Below are 14,987 nucleotides of genomic sequence, written 5' to 3'. Positions count from 1 at the left end.
TGCAAGTTCTACTTAAATCTATTATTAATTTCTTATAAAACAGCTGGTACCCTCCTTCAGCTCACCCTAAAAAGATGTCCTGCTGATGAACACATTACCAAAATGCATTTTAAATGGTTTAGCTTTGAAATGTCAACAATAAGTAGCTAAATGGTGTGATTTGCCTTACCTCTGCTTCTTTTTTGATTGTGTTTACTTGGCTGATAAGTTTGCAGTAGGCTTGGAACAGAAGCAGCAACTGGAAATGCAATTTATATAGCCTCCGACACAACTCCAGCTCCTACAAATGTAAACAGCGTTATTATAATCAGGAAGTGCCAAACACCTACAATCCAATACAAGAAGCAATAAATGACAACTTCAGAATAGAATGTGCAAAATTAAAAGTAGTTATTTGGTTACTGAAGAAAATGCCAAGAAGATTTGCAAGCTAATGTAGCAAGACGCTAATGAAAAGCAGATGAAAGCTTCATCCAGTTCTAGATTTATAGGTAGCCTCTCTCACACAGGTTAAAAGTTTACTTTTTAATAAGTAGTCACATTTCCAAAAAGGAACAAAAAAAAGTGATTCAAGAGGCACTTTAAAATGTCATGTTTCAAGACAGAATATCATACATCCCTTACTTCTACTGTTGAACTTTTACTGCTATAAATTCAAGAATATCCAAAAGAAGTAGCTGTCATCTCTAAGTATGCAATCTTTCATAAACACTACTATATGTAAGCATAGTCTATAACCTGGTCTTTAGCTTACACCTGCCTGATGGAATAAGAGGGAAATATTTCCATTCTTGGATGTAAGAATAATGTTTCCTTTGTGAAACATAGCTCTGTTTCTATTTTAGAAAATACAATGACATATTTTAGGGAAACAAAACAGCACAGTCTTGCTTCCATTTTTACGCATCTAAAACTAGTGGAGGTGCAGACTGTTAATACTGCTTTACATACAAACATAAAAGCTAATTCTAATGGAATAATCATCTCTAAGGTTCTACTAACTACAGGATCCTATTATCTACAAAGAACCAACAGTTCAATGCGTTAGATTATGCAAAACTGAAGCACACAGCATTTTTGTAATAGTCTATGACAAGACATCACTACGTCACAAATGGACGAGACAGATGGAGACCAGTTGGTTGACTGGCATGGTTAAGTATTTGATAAATCAAGAACCATCACTTACTGCTAGAATTTCCATTTGCTAAGCAAGAAGATGAGCAGGTCACAAAAATACAAAGGAAGAAAAAAGATCAAGAATTAGTGTAGGAAATCATTTTAATTAGGGTAAAAGATGTCCCAGGCAAAATGGAGGATGAAATACAAGTAATATGCTCCAAATATACCCTTAACAACAAAAATTAACAGACTGAAGTGAAATTACCAAGCACTCACTCCTGTAACTAATAATAGATAACACTGGCTTTGTTGTCCCACAACAGGAGAAACATTACAACCCTTTCTGAGCCTTTACATAGTGAATAATCTTCAATGTATGCAAAATTAAGAAATCAAAAGCAACAATGTTTAGGTCTGGATATGTCTTCTTACTTGTTCTGTAGCACTATAGTTTAAGCTTAGATAACACTTCTTAAAATTTGCAATGTTAATTTGAGATGCAATGTTAATTTGAATTCTGATTTTTTTTTCTTGTTTGAACTTTTGTCTGAACTTTTTTTTCTTGTTTTTAAGATTTTAGATTAGAAAATTCTTCATTTTGCTAAACTTTATTATTAACATCTCATTGTGACAGTTTTTTGGCTAAATTGCACTTGGTTTTACAAGCAATTTCAGAAAAATAAATGTTCGAGAAAGGGACAGGGAGCGAAAACATCAGAAAACATATTCCTCAGGCTAGAGACAGGAACATAACTTGTGTGCTTTGTACAGCGCTGAGCATATTGGTGGCATTTATGCCATGTACAATGGTCACACGTGTATGAAGATGCAACTGATTCCAGCAGGCAGAAGCAGTTAAGCTTTATTAAGCACATAACTATGCACTACATATATAATAATTTATAGTGTGCTTAATAAACTATGAACGTGTATTTTTGTTCTGTACTCTGTGCTGTCATTCACACAGCACAATTATATAGGCATAAACTCTTGATGCACTCAACATTGCAAAGAGATAAGATCTTGAACTGCCGAAGTTGACAAGAATTTTATTACTTATTCCAAAGGAGCACAGAGAGTCAGACTTTGAGGAATGACAGGGTCATTTTTTTTTTGTTTAATAATATTCAACATTTGTTTATATTTAATAATTAGTCATTAAGTCCCAGTGTCCTTCAAGCCAAGTCTCAGTATTGCTGTAAGCCATAAATAAGCCTCCCCCAGTCACACTGACAGTTATTCTAAAAAATCAAGAGAGATTTTTCCTTAAGAATAACATTATGCTGCTTCAGTGACTTTCACATAATACTCGACCAGTTGTCAAATAATCTGATTTTTCTACCTGCCAGTCCTGTAAGAACAGTGTAGCCTGTGTCCAGATGCATTCTTTCAGGCCTGCATGTACGTACTAATAGCAAAAATTCAATAATTAGGTTTACTTGCAAGACTGCTGGTAATACATGAGCCAGAACAGAATTCACCTCACTATTCTTAGCTGTGTTTACCACAGTGCTAAAAATTAGTAATAAAATCTTATGTTGTTAGTGAATGAAAAATATGTGTTGAATGAAGCAGCCCTGCTTTTCTGAGCCAGACAACACTTAAATATTTTTAGCATTAACTGGTTGACTGGATAGACTTAGCACGCTCCATTTACAAACACTTTTGAAACAATGCTCTTACACTTGGTAACTTCTCAATCTCCATGAAGTCACTGTAAAATTGTTGTGAATAAATTTCTCACTAATGTAAGGAGTACATGTTTATGAAACAGAGTAACAGGACTCAGCTTCCTCAATGGATACTATAAGCTAAAATGGTTTTCAATGAACCTGCAGTGCAAGGAGCACATAAAGAAAAAATTGCCAGCATGCCTTGCAGGCTAGGACTGAAACAAAACAAAGCAACCAAAAAACAAATCCAAAACAGAACAAAACAAAACAAAACAAAAAACAACAAAGCAGGTCCCCACAAATAATCAGTAAGAACTGGTCACCCAGCACTTTTTCTGAGGCTGTCTTTAACCACTGCTGAATTGGGGAGGAACAGATAAAACTGCCTCACCGACTGCTGCATACTTTCTGTACGAGCTGAATGGAAGCCTGCATATGGCTTTCCCTCCCTTTCTTGTTTTGTCTCACTATATAGTGGGAATAGTAGTATTTAACTTCATGGTAATGTCTTAACAGTTTCTTAGTGTATCTAAGCAACATTCTGAACTGAAATACACAGAACTGAATACACAGACTGAAACGCATAAATGCTGCTTTTTAAATCAAAATATACTGTTAAATCAACATGTACTGTTTTGTAATGCTGAGTGTTGTTACATATTTCTAAACATGTGCCAGTCAGTATACGAAGATGTAAACCAAGTGTAACATATACCAAATGTTGTGATCATAGGCAAAGCAAAAGCCCTTGCAAGTGGTAGCTAGCAGAAACCTAACTGACTGGATTAATGAATAAGTTTGACTAAACAAAAGGAATAAATTTTTTCCTTCCTTAGCCTGAATTGGGGATTTTGTCAAAATGTCATTGTGAAATTGTGAGCTAGCCTGCTATCTGCAATTCTTTCTTACATGTTTCACTGTTCTTATTACAGGCAGATGTGAATGGCAGGTTCCTTGTACATACTAATGGCAGGTGTTGGATCTGCTTTTTTTAATCTACAGTGTCAACATGATGCAGCTATTGTTTAAACAAAAAAGCCCTGGTCCACTTGGGGAAAAGCTGTCACTTACTATAGCAATTAGTAATGTTAAACATAGATGATGTCATGCAAATACATACAAAATATCAAGCTAATAGTAACAGGTCACTTCACCTGTTGTTGTTAGATGACAAAATGTTGACAAAAATGTTTCATGAAATTCTTGCAATACTGCTACTTTATTCCGTGTTCTTTTGCACCCAAACAACAGCTCCAGAAAGGTCATACATATTTATATAGTACTAATTATATTAAATTCAGTAGAGATTTTTGGCTAGACAATTTATCTGAGCTTCTAAGCAGAAAGCTAATCTTTCTTCTGCTAGAAACAGCTGCATAAAAGTGGACTTGCTGGTACACAGATGGTATCTAGTCTGCTTATCTACTCGCTGTTATTAAGCCTAGAACCGAAGACTGGTCGCCAGCTTTTATTAAAAACAGCCCATTTTATTAGACCACTACTTCATAAGAACCTGAGTTTCCAAAAGATAGTATGATAACTGAAATGAAAAGCTTTTCAGACAATTTTAATCTCTCTGCAAATGTTGGAGTTTTTGCGCAACAGATATAAGAGTGTTTTTAACTCTCATATCCACAGACTCACAAATGAGATAAATGAGATGCACTTACCTGGGCATCTGTGTTAGTGCCATGAATACCATCATCAGTACCAAATGTTCTTTTGCAGTCATCTAGCCACTGGAAAAAAAAAAAAAAACATAAACAAGATTAAATGTCTTCTGAAATAAAGCAAACAGAAGTCTGTGGTAAAACTGCTTAAGACACTTCAGTAAGTCTTGGATATTCTCAGAGTATGTAAGAAATTGTGATATGAAATCAATTGTTCACCAATGTTGTTTCCACTATTGATTTCCGCTCTGATGTACCACTTTGCAGTTTTTATTGCATCCCTTCTGTTGCAAATTTCATGTACCTTCATTATCCCAGACGGGAATAGCACACTTCAAAATAATTTGTGATTAGAGTACTGTTATATGGAAACACAGATAAGGGGGCAGAAAAATGGCATTCATTAAATGAGTTTCTATTTTCTCTTTAGTGGCTGCACAAGGTTTACACCAACATGATTTCCCAGTATTTAAAATATACCACTGATTCAAATTACAGAGTAAGAGTAAGCCTGCTGTATTTCTTGGGACTACTTTCACAACAGCAGGAAATACAGTTCTGTTGTGTAACTAGATGCAAGTGCAGCTTTACTAGATGGAATGAAAAAAGCAAATTCTTCATTGGGAGTTTAGCATTGCCTCTGGTTTATACAAGCCAGGGAGATGAAGCATTCTCACATTACACAATGTGAACAGAGATTCCACCCTCTTCCACAAATAGAAGGCTGTATTTAACTTCAATTCCTATAGCGCACAACGAATATTATTAATTTCAGTAGATAATCTCTTCTTCTAGCTTTGAACACCACGGAAATTTAAAAGTGTTAATGTAAAGCATCAGATATGTTCTGCTTGGACAATGTGACCTTGTCATCTCATCTACAGAGTGCTCGGCATCTTCTTATGTACAGTGAAAACAGCAGCAAGCATGAGGTAATTTGGGCATTACTGAAACAGTAACACGTCATGTTGAGATAAAGTACAGATTATCCTCTGAAACGAAGAACGGGCTCTATACATCCAAGAAAGAATAATTCAGCACACCATGTGCTTTATATCGTAAGTCTCACAGGAAATCTTAGTGACCTTTTTCTAACCTCTGTCTGATGCAAGAAAAAGAAAAATGTGATTTCCCATCCGCTCAATTTAATAAAGGTTACTTAGTGAATTAACCAGGCCTGTGTGCTTATCAAGACGAGAAATGGAATTCTCTAAACACTGTGGTGTCAGCTTCAATTAGTGACATGGATACCGACGTACACAGCAGACCTCATTTTTCTTTTTATCTGACAGCAGTCATCGGTAATAATGGAATAGGTTTGCACTGGAACAACTGCAACAAAAACAGGGAAGCTAGTAGTTGTTTTCACACCCTGCCCTTTAAAAATTTTTTAAAATCTTAATACCAGACTCAAATAAAGGCTATGCCCAGAATTTTATGATACATATATAACCCTGTATTTTCTACTACCTTTATCTGATTCAGTATCTTGGTCCCTAATATACAAGTCAAAAGCAGCTTCCTTGCCAGGAAATAGAATAATACAGTGTCACCAGAACATTGACAAAATTGATTTGTTAATTTTTTTGCAAAGAACGTATGTTCAGCACTGCAGAAAGACCTAAACTTTCTCTTTAGGATCAAAAATAGATTGTGTGACAAAATAATCTTCTTTTTATGTTTGCTTTACACCAATTTGTTTTTCCTCAGGTAACTCCTACAAAAGCGTAGGGTGAAAAATGTAAGATAGGGAAGTTTGTGATTCCTCTTGGTTGGTCTGCCAGATTACCCCTAAGGCAGACACCCCCCCCAAATCGTATATTACAGATACCTTTCTTACCTCAGTGCAGAGATAAGAGTTTCAAGCAATTGCAGCCCAAGCCTCTTACTGTTTTGAATTCGATTCACGTGAATGGGAATGCCAATACCGTACACAGCACTGATAGTGACACACAGTGTCTATTATGGCAAATTTTAAGTAACAATTTTTCATGAAGGTTAATGTTAAGATTTTTCCCATGGTCAATTCCAGAGGATACTAGATGTGAATTTTATTTATTTAAATGTTTGTTAATTTGTATGTACCTGATTAGACAATATCCCAACCAGCATTGTATGATAATTTTCTGCATGTTTCTAAGAAAAAAAATGAGGATTTGCAACAAGCTCATTACGTATTTTGCCTTAATACTTTCAGATTGAACAGGATACGTGTCACAATTGGTTGAAATTACAAGAAGAAAAATTGACTTGAGAATGTCTCTTTCAATCATTTCCTATATTCTGTTCAGTAGGATAGAGTAAGAAAACAAGTGAAACATCTGAGAATTAGTTCTGGAGGACACTTGGTCTACAAATAGTATGTAATACACACAAAAATTGAGGACTAAGAACAAAAGAAATCTTTCTCCATGATATTGCTTCTTTCTATTTATGAATGATTAAAGAAAAATAAAAGCTGGCAAAATGCTCTCAGCTATTTCACAACTCCTTTGATCCAGAGAAACCTTTTTCTTGCTCCAGTCATTCACAAATACTGTGGCAGAAGACAAGCTGACTACAGAAACATTACGAGATGCCCTTCTGACAGCTTCACTACAGAAAAAAACATTCTTTCACAATGACATAATGACAGCGGCCACCAAACTGATATCCAAAGTAAAATAAAATGTAAATAAGCTCGTAAGATCGAGCATGGAATTATATCTGTATGACGCATTGCAGAGCAAAACTAGTTAAAAATAAGTGAATTCACAGCCATCTAAAAGACAAACAATTTCAACTCATCACCCTTTGAGACAAATAAACAAAACAAGACTATTTCTTATTGCCAAGACAAACCGTAGGCTAAATGAGGAGTATGCACAACCTGAACTCCTCAATGTCTGGAAGGCCACTGCTCCACACACCTGACTTCCTCTCTCATTACTCTGCCTCAACCTTCCTGTCTATGTTGCAAATCGGTTAGCCTCGGTTGGGCTCTCTAAAATGAGGAAAGAAATACATGGTTTTCTTACAGGACTTATGCACTGGAGGTTGTCAAACATTAAATATTATATGGAATAAGGTAATCTTGGTCATTAGATGAGGGCTTTGTTTCTGATTAAGTCTAAATGGCAAAACATAGCTCATTATATCAGACCTCATGAATTAAGTCTCCAAACAAATTGTTATTGCTAAATAGCAGGGCAAAAAATGCACCATCTCTTCTGTAGAAGTACTGGCTTGGGTCCTAAAAGCAGTTCATCTCCATTAACACAATACTGTGTGGCATGCTTTAGTCTTGGTTTTGAGGAAACTACATTTCCACAAAAAAAAGTAGATGGCTTTTCTAGTCAACAGATCAGCTGTCAGCAAACTTTACAAGGCACAGGCCGTAGCTTCTTAATAAACTCAGTGCAATCAAGAAACAGGGAACCACTTGTCCTGCAAAACACAGCTCTGCCAAGATGCCATGACTTAGAATTTTGGTTCTGTTCTGCATCACTCAGACTTGCCTGTGTGGCCACTGTCACTGCCTGAGATAGGCTGCTGGCATCAGTAATAAATTCCTTCAAATGCATGTTTAATTTTCCTAAGGATCATTTTCTCTCTACAGCAAAAGCCTCATATATTCTCTCTCTGTAACCTGCAAAACAGATTGTAGATCCATGTTTTCTTTTGGTTCTTGAAATAGAAATCTTATCTGTTTCATTTTTCTGAAGTTATTATTTTCCTTCCTAAGCTTCACACAAAGGTTCAGAAAAAAAAAAAAAAACATATACTGTTGCTACAGACATTTTCAACTTTTACAATTTTTGTTTCTTTGCACAAAAGATACTACCACTAGCATATACCTTGAAAACTAAACACATTTTTCTAAGTAACCAATATAAATGCCAGTTCAAACGGCATTCAGTTCCATGATGAGAGACCTAATGTTGTTTGTTAAACCCCTGTTATTGTCAGTGGAGCCAGTCAATAAAAAGTCATCTAAAGACTTCAGCTGAGCAGCAAGTTGATATCTACATTAGGATAAAATACATTGCTCTCTTGATTTCTTTTACTGTATTGACTTCATCCTTGAATACCATGGGTGTTAAGGCTCTTCATTGGCATAAAGATAACTATCTATACATGTCTTAACCTGGAGGCGAATACCACTCTGCCAGCCTAATCAAGAAAGCTGTTACTTTCATAAGAAAAACAAATATATATATATTCATGTTAAACATTAATCCTTTTTCCCAATTCTAGCATGTTTATGCAATGTTATATATTCCAAATCAATTCCAGAATTACATGCAACAAAACCAAGTCACACGTAACAAGAAAAAGAACACGTTCAGGTTACACACAGAACAGTATTAAGAAAAGGAAACACGATTTTAATTCAGATTTTATACAGTTTACTTGAGGTATCTGTGTTGAGGGATAAAGACCTGGAACAATTCCTCAATGAATATGTTCTAGTGTTTTTTGGTTTGAAATACAAAACAGACCCACCTGTTCTGCAGCCTCTCTTTTGACATTATAGGTATCTAAGTGTTCTTGGAGCTCTAGAACGCTGAACTTCAATGTTTCTAGCAGGCCACAAGACATTAGCTGAAAGATAAAAATTCAGATAGCATCTCAATCTATATAGTCCAATATTTAAATAATTATATAATATGAAATTTCAAGGCCACACTTGGAGAAAGCAATCAAACTAAAATCAGTTAGACACACACTCTGAATTAGTGCTGGGTCAGCTCAAGCAGTGAACTCTTTTGACCCCAAAATAAGGGCATTACCTAGTCAACAACTGAATGAGAGATTTCAAAGGGGTTTCTAGCTTTTTCAAAAAGAAGAGTAATTTCTGTAAGACACACAGCTAGCATAAATAGGATAGTCTGCAACAAGAAAAGCATATTGCTGGATTTCTCCTGTAGCAACCAGTGAGCATCCAGTGAGACTTACTCCCCCTTTTCAATATGCAAACTATACCACCAGCACAGGCTTCAGCCTGTACAAGCCAGGAACTGTCAAAGCAGAAACTGTTGGATATTTGAAGAACTTTCTACCACTAGTGAACTTCCCCCTTTTCTTGAGTTTCAAAATCTCTTTTTTTCCCCTCAGGCTCTGCTACCTCAGCTTTGCTGTACACCATTTCTCCCTGGAGCTGTTTTTCCGCTCAGTTTAGGTTTTCTTATTAATCCTTCACCTATTGCTTCCTGTAATAATCATGCCATTAATATGGTGCTTTCTTGCTCACACTGGTCACCCCTTGCACACATTAAGAGTCCTGTTCTTATCTCTAATCCCTGGTGCCTGGTACCTCTTGATTAGCTTGCAAGTGCATGTGGCAAGGCTGTGATTAAAAAATTGGGGCACAGGGAGTGACAGCATCCCCAGTTACTCTGTAGGGTTGGGAATGATGCCAACATGTATTTCCAAGTGTTCGAAGACTATTGCTCTGCCACCACACTAAGACACTCTACTCCCAGCCTCAATGTCCACATCAGCTGAAAGGCAAATTATGGCTCTGTGGCACAACTCAACGTGTACTCAACGTGTGCAACAACATAGAAATGCAAGGAAAACACTGGGCAGCCAGAATCAGCAAGAGGACAGAATCACTTGTGAACCAGTGCTTTGAGGTTAACGGGACATCCTTCTGCTGAAAACTACTTTCTGAATGACTCAAAGGCCAAATTTGAATCAAATGTCACTTTTGCATGCATGAGTAGACATCACAAAATCATCACCCCATGTTAGAGCAGGGGCAGAGAGTGGCCGTGAATGAGCAGCAGAAACCAAGTGTTAGGGACTGACTGCAGCCTCCATTCCCGTTCCCCTGCGCCTCTCAGGGGGGAGGAGGTACAAGAGTGGTTGGGGGTAAGGTGTTTTTAGTTTCCTTTTAGTTTCTCACTGTTCTAACCCACTAGATAGGTTAAAAATTATGTTAACCTCCTTATGCACAGTCCGTTTTGCCCATAACGACAACAGGTGAGTGGTCTCCCTGTCCGTATCTCAACGCTTTAGCCCTTACCATCACGTTTTCTCCCCTTTTTCCTTTGGGCGGGGGAGTGAGAGAGCATTTGTGGTGGAGTTCAGCTGCCGAGCAGAGTAAAATTATCACACACTTGTGTATACTTCTATATATGTATATATTGTGTTATGTGTAGCATTATATATACATACAGACATAAATATACATATATGTACACACCCATGCTGTTCTAAATATGCACTGGTATAGCTATTCTTATGTCCTCTTATCCAAAATAAAATTTATTTTTTTGGTTCATTTATAGTGCTTTTAAAGTGGCATAAGTTAAAACATATTATGCCTGGTTCCCTTGAAATGCACTGTCCTTATCACGCTCTTTTAGTTCCCATATTCCAAAGCAAGAGCAAAAGAGCAGAGATGCCCCTTAGCAACAAGGAAAAAAGCAGGTCAAGAGAAGAGCCTCATACTGGGGCAGGCCAAATATCAATCTACCTCAGCATCCCATCTGACAACAGCTAATAGCAGCTTCTTAAGGAAGGGCAAAACAGGGCAAGTAGGTGGTGAACAATTTGCTCATTTGTTCCAGAATGCTTTCTTTGCCTCTAACACGTTGCTCTATGTATTCAAAAATTTACTCAGGGCTATTTCTTTCTTGAATTTGTTTAGTTGCTTTTTCAAAACATGAACACTATGCTATACAGAAGCCTGGGGTTTCAGATATTGATTATGAAGAACCACCTCTCATCGGTTTTGTGTTTTCTAAGCCACTGCTAGCTTAATTTGATCCCTTTCAACATCAAATATGACAGCTATACAAACATTTATGTACAGCTAACATTATCTCCTAAATGGCTGAAAATCAGCCTGCATACTCATGTCTTTCTTATATGGAAGTCATTCCACACATCTCATAATCCTTCTGATTTTTCTTGAAACCATTTCCAGTTCAACAGTGTATTACTTGGGAGCAGTGGACAAGAACTACCCAAAACATTCAGGATGTAGGACTATCAGGCATATGTATATTAATTTAATGATGCATTTTGTTTTGCTGTCTCTTTTCTTAATTACACTAGCAGTTTTGTTTTGTTTTGACTGCCCCAAAACTTTGAGCTGGTTTCTCACATCAGTATTTATTATAACCCAAGATTTCAACTTGCATAACAACAAACCATTCAAAGGTTTCATTACTTTTAGTCAGAAAGTCTTTTTCAGGCATCATAGAATATATGCAGAGACAACACAAAAAAGGCAATGATGCTACGGGGTAAGTGGTCTTTGAACAAGAAGATGAAGAAAAAGGATACAGAATAAATATGTACAAGCAAGAAAGCTGAAGAACAGCAAGGGAATTTAAACAATATCTAATCAGTTTACTCACTGTTAAAGCTGGAGGTTTTTTATGGGTTGGGGGTGGCTTTTTTTTTTTTTTGGAGAAAATGTATTTCATACTTGTGTTTTCAAGTGCTTATGATTCATAGTGCCTACTAACATTTTAATTCCTTTCTAATTTCATTTATTAAAAAGCATCCTTTTTTTTACATAATTGTTCAGATAATGTTTCAATTACCGACATGAGCACAACCTTTCAAAAGGCAAAAATGTAACTAACGTTTTATTCAAACCTTTGACAATGTTCCCAAGCATTGCTGTTTTTTAAATGTTAAATCATCATTTTATATTTTATATAAAAATGTGTAAGTAGACTTGTATTTAAGTATTAAATTTGAGATTTTTACCGTTTCTGCATCCACAAAGACTGTTGGGCATTCTGAACACAACATCATCACTTCCAGTGAACTTTTAAATTTCTTTCCAATGCGTTGTAGACTTTCACCCAGAAAGCTGACTGAATCGTTTGTTATAGCAACAAACTTCCTTTGAATGCTCTAGAAAGCAAATCAGAAAAAAAAAAAACATTAACTTTATAGCACTATTCTCCTCATATGGTGTTTTAGATTAAGCATTTCATGGCCAATTTCCATTATGACAGCATAGTTTTAGACATTAACGTAAAAAGTAATATATAATTCATGTATTTATGTAAAACTAGCTCTAAAAAAGTAATACATGAGTAAGTAAAAGAAAACAGCATGTAACTACGAAGATAATTATTCCTTTCATATCCAGTCCTTTAACATCAGGATATCTGAATGACTACTTGTCTTTGTGCAGTACAAATAGTTCCACTGATTTTCAAGTGCTTGTGTTCCAGAAGGTTATACACAGAATTTTATGAGTCAGGGTAAGACCTGTGTAGTATCATGTGTGTCAAAAACTGTCACCTGCAAGGTGTTTCACCTTCTTCAAAAATCAGTCCTATGTATAACATGTTCAATTACACGGACTGTAGGCATGGCCTAATCTGACACTTTGCTATACATTATTTCATAAATGTAGAAAGTTACATGTAGAATAAAGTTATATGAAGATATTTATGGCTGCAAAGTTAAACACAGTTAGGAGGGCATAATGCAAAGGCCCAGCCAAACAAGGCCTCCAGGGTCCCACTTTATTATTTTAACCCTTCTTTGTGCTCAGTAACAACTTCTCAGGAATGCATCTTTGCCCAGACTTCAGCCTTGTGCTGCTGCTTCCCATTCTCACAGAGAATGTGCCTTTCCAGCTGACTGATGGCTACTCTGTCAAGCCATAAAAGGTTTTGCCTTTCCTTCTAGTGCCCTCTTTAACAAGTATAAGAGAATATGAAGTGCTATCTGCGTAACACTCCATTTTCACCACTTTCAAAAAATGAATGGTTGTATAAAGCTGCTAAACTTAGCTGTTATACAGATAAATTAACCCCCTGATATCTAGATAAAGCAAGATGTCAGAAGTCTAAAGCTAATAAGAGAAATTTCACAGCACTGTGGCAAAATGCTTAATTCTACTAAAAAAAAAGGGAGGGGTTATTCTGTAAATAAGGCAGAGTATGAACTCCTCACACAAATTACTTCGTGGTACTGACCCTAAACCTGCTCATGGGATAAAATGGTAGTAGAGTAGTGTGGTAAAACAAAGCAAGCCTTTCACTGAGAAGTTTATTATGGCATACCAAACAGCAGGCAAAATTAGTTCTGGAGAAATAAGAAAGGGTTGGAGACAGAAGGTCTTGGTTTGTAATACTGAATCTGCTATTAGCTCACTTGGCATTTTGCCTGTAAATAAAATGGCATAATTGTACTCCTCCCATCCTCATAAGAAGTTGCCAACAATAATATACATCTAAGTGGTCCCACTTTGAAAACATAAAAAACGCATCCCCTAAACATAAGGAGAAGGGAGCCAGAAAAATGAGATCATAGACATTTCATGTTGGATGCTAAATCTGTGAGGTAAATGTAACTTCAGAGACATTTGAAACTTCCAGCTCTAATGGATCTCCTGGTGTTTCAATTCAAGAAAAACTCCTTTTCTCACAAGACAGATGAAAGATAAATTCATTAGTATTTGTCATGTTGTGATTCCACAGTACTGAGCCCCATAGAAAACCCAGGAGGAAATCATTAATCCTGTAATCAGCACAGAGCTTGGTTGATGTTCATAAAATAAAAAAAGGAACACAATGCGAACTAAGAATTTAGAAGAAATACTGAATATGTTTTTTTTTTTTGGTGTTTTTTTGTTGTTGTTGTTGTTGTTTTGTTTTTGTTTTGTTTTGTTTTGTTTTTCCTGAGCAGGATCTAACTCTCTCAGGCAATGAATACAGAAGATACCCCATGGAAAAGTAGTATATGACATCTACTTTTAGTAATGTGTTTTGTTTGTTTGTTGCTTTGTTTTTTTTGGTCCACTTTTGATTTGCTCTCTAAGTCTTCTTGCTACCAGTCTTAACATCTTTTGCAGTTACAGAGGGGAAGAATAGTTTTGAAAGCAGGAGGAATGGACTTCAACTAACCATGAATTTGCAATTCACTGACCTGAAACAATCTTGAGAAGACATGAAATGTATAGACAGCACAAGAACCATCTGTATCTGACAGCATTTGATTGACGTGGCAACGCCAGGCTTCCTCTTCATCATCATATGCCACTGGTTGGAAAGCTGCCAATATGGCAGAAAGAAATGGTGAAGGAGGTGGGGAAGTTTGCACTTCTGGGAAACCGTCCTGTTCTTCTTCATCTTGGCTATAAATAACAAACAGAAGTTAACCCCCTCAGTAAATTTTCAGGAAAAAATAAGACTTCAATATTGTGTTTTGTATAATAAATAATCAATCAACTAAGGTAACTATGAACCAAGAAAAGAGTAAAGTAAAAAAAAAGAATAAAACCTTTTCTACTGCATTATAGAAATATAAAAAGTCATTTATAACTTCAAGTACCTCCAACATTTATTAAAACATGCTATTTCTATGCACAGACAAAGGGTTATCTGCAGGTTACAGATAGCTATACACAGCACTACATATGTATGCATACCACTCAGAAATTGACATTTTTTGTGCCCTCAATAACAGAATTAATATTCATTGCTTTAAATTTTTATTCATCTAAACATAAAGTCCACCACTATCTATAACAAATTCTAGCTTTCCTTAAGATAAATGA

General features: G+C 36.1%; 1 protein-coding gene across 8 annotated transcripts in view; it reads right to left on the bottom strand.

The window, feature by feature from the left end:
* The window catches only part of FRYL (FRY like transcription coactivator), a 170,888-nt gene that overhangs the window by 3,920 nt on the left and 151,981 nt on the right, over positions 1-14,987 (bottom strand). For 7 of the 8 annotated variants that reach the window (XM_084286220.1, XM_084286219.1, XM_084286214.1 and 4 more), the window contains 6 exons: positions 14,357-14,564; positions 12,176-12,325; positions 8,951-9,049; positions 4,466-4,534; positions 1,190-1,207; positions 170-280 (listed from right to left, as the gene is read on the bottom strand). In XM_084286220.1, the coding sequence (XP_084142346.1) occupies positions 170-280; positions 1,190-1,207; positions 4,466-4,534; positions 8,951-9,049; positions 12,176-12,325; positions 14,357-14,564 (655 nt within the window). The remainder of the gene's footprint in view (positions 1-169; positions 281-1,189; positions 1,208-4,465; positions 4,535-8,950; positions 9,050-12,175; positions 12,326-14,356; positions 14,565-14,987) is intronic. The other variant, XM_084286217.1, reaches the window with a different exon arrangement.

Source organism: Netta rufina (genome assembly GCF_964035555.1).
Source record: "Netta rufina genome assembly, chromosome: 4".
NCBI classification, from domain to species: domain Eukaryota; kingdom Metazoa; phylum Chordata; class Aves; order Anseriformes; family Anatidae; genus Netta; species Netta rufina.
This window is presented reverse-complemented; position numbering and strand designations above follow the sequence as displayed.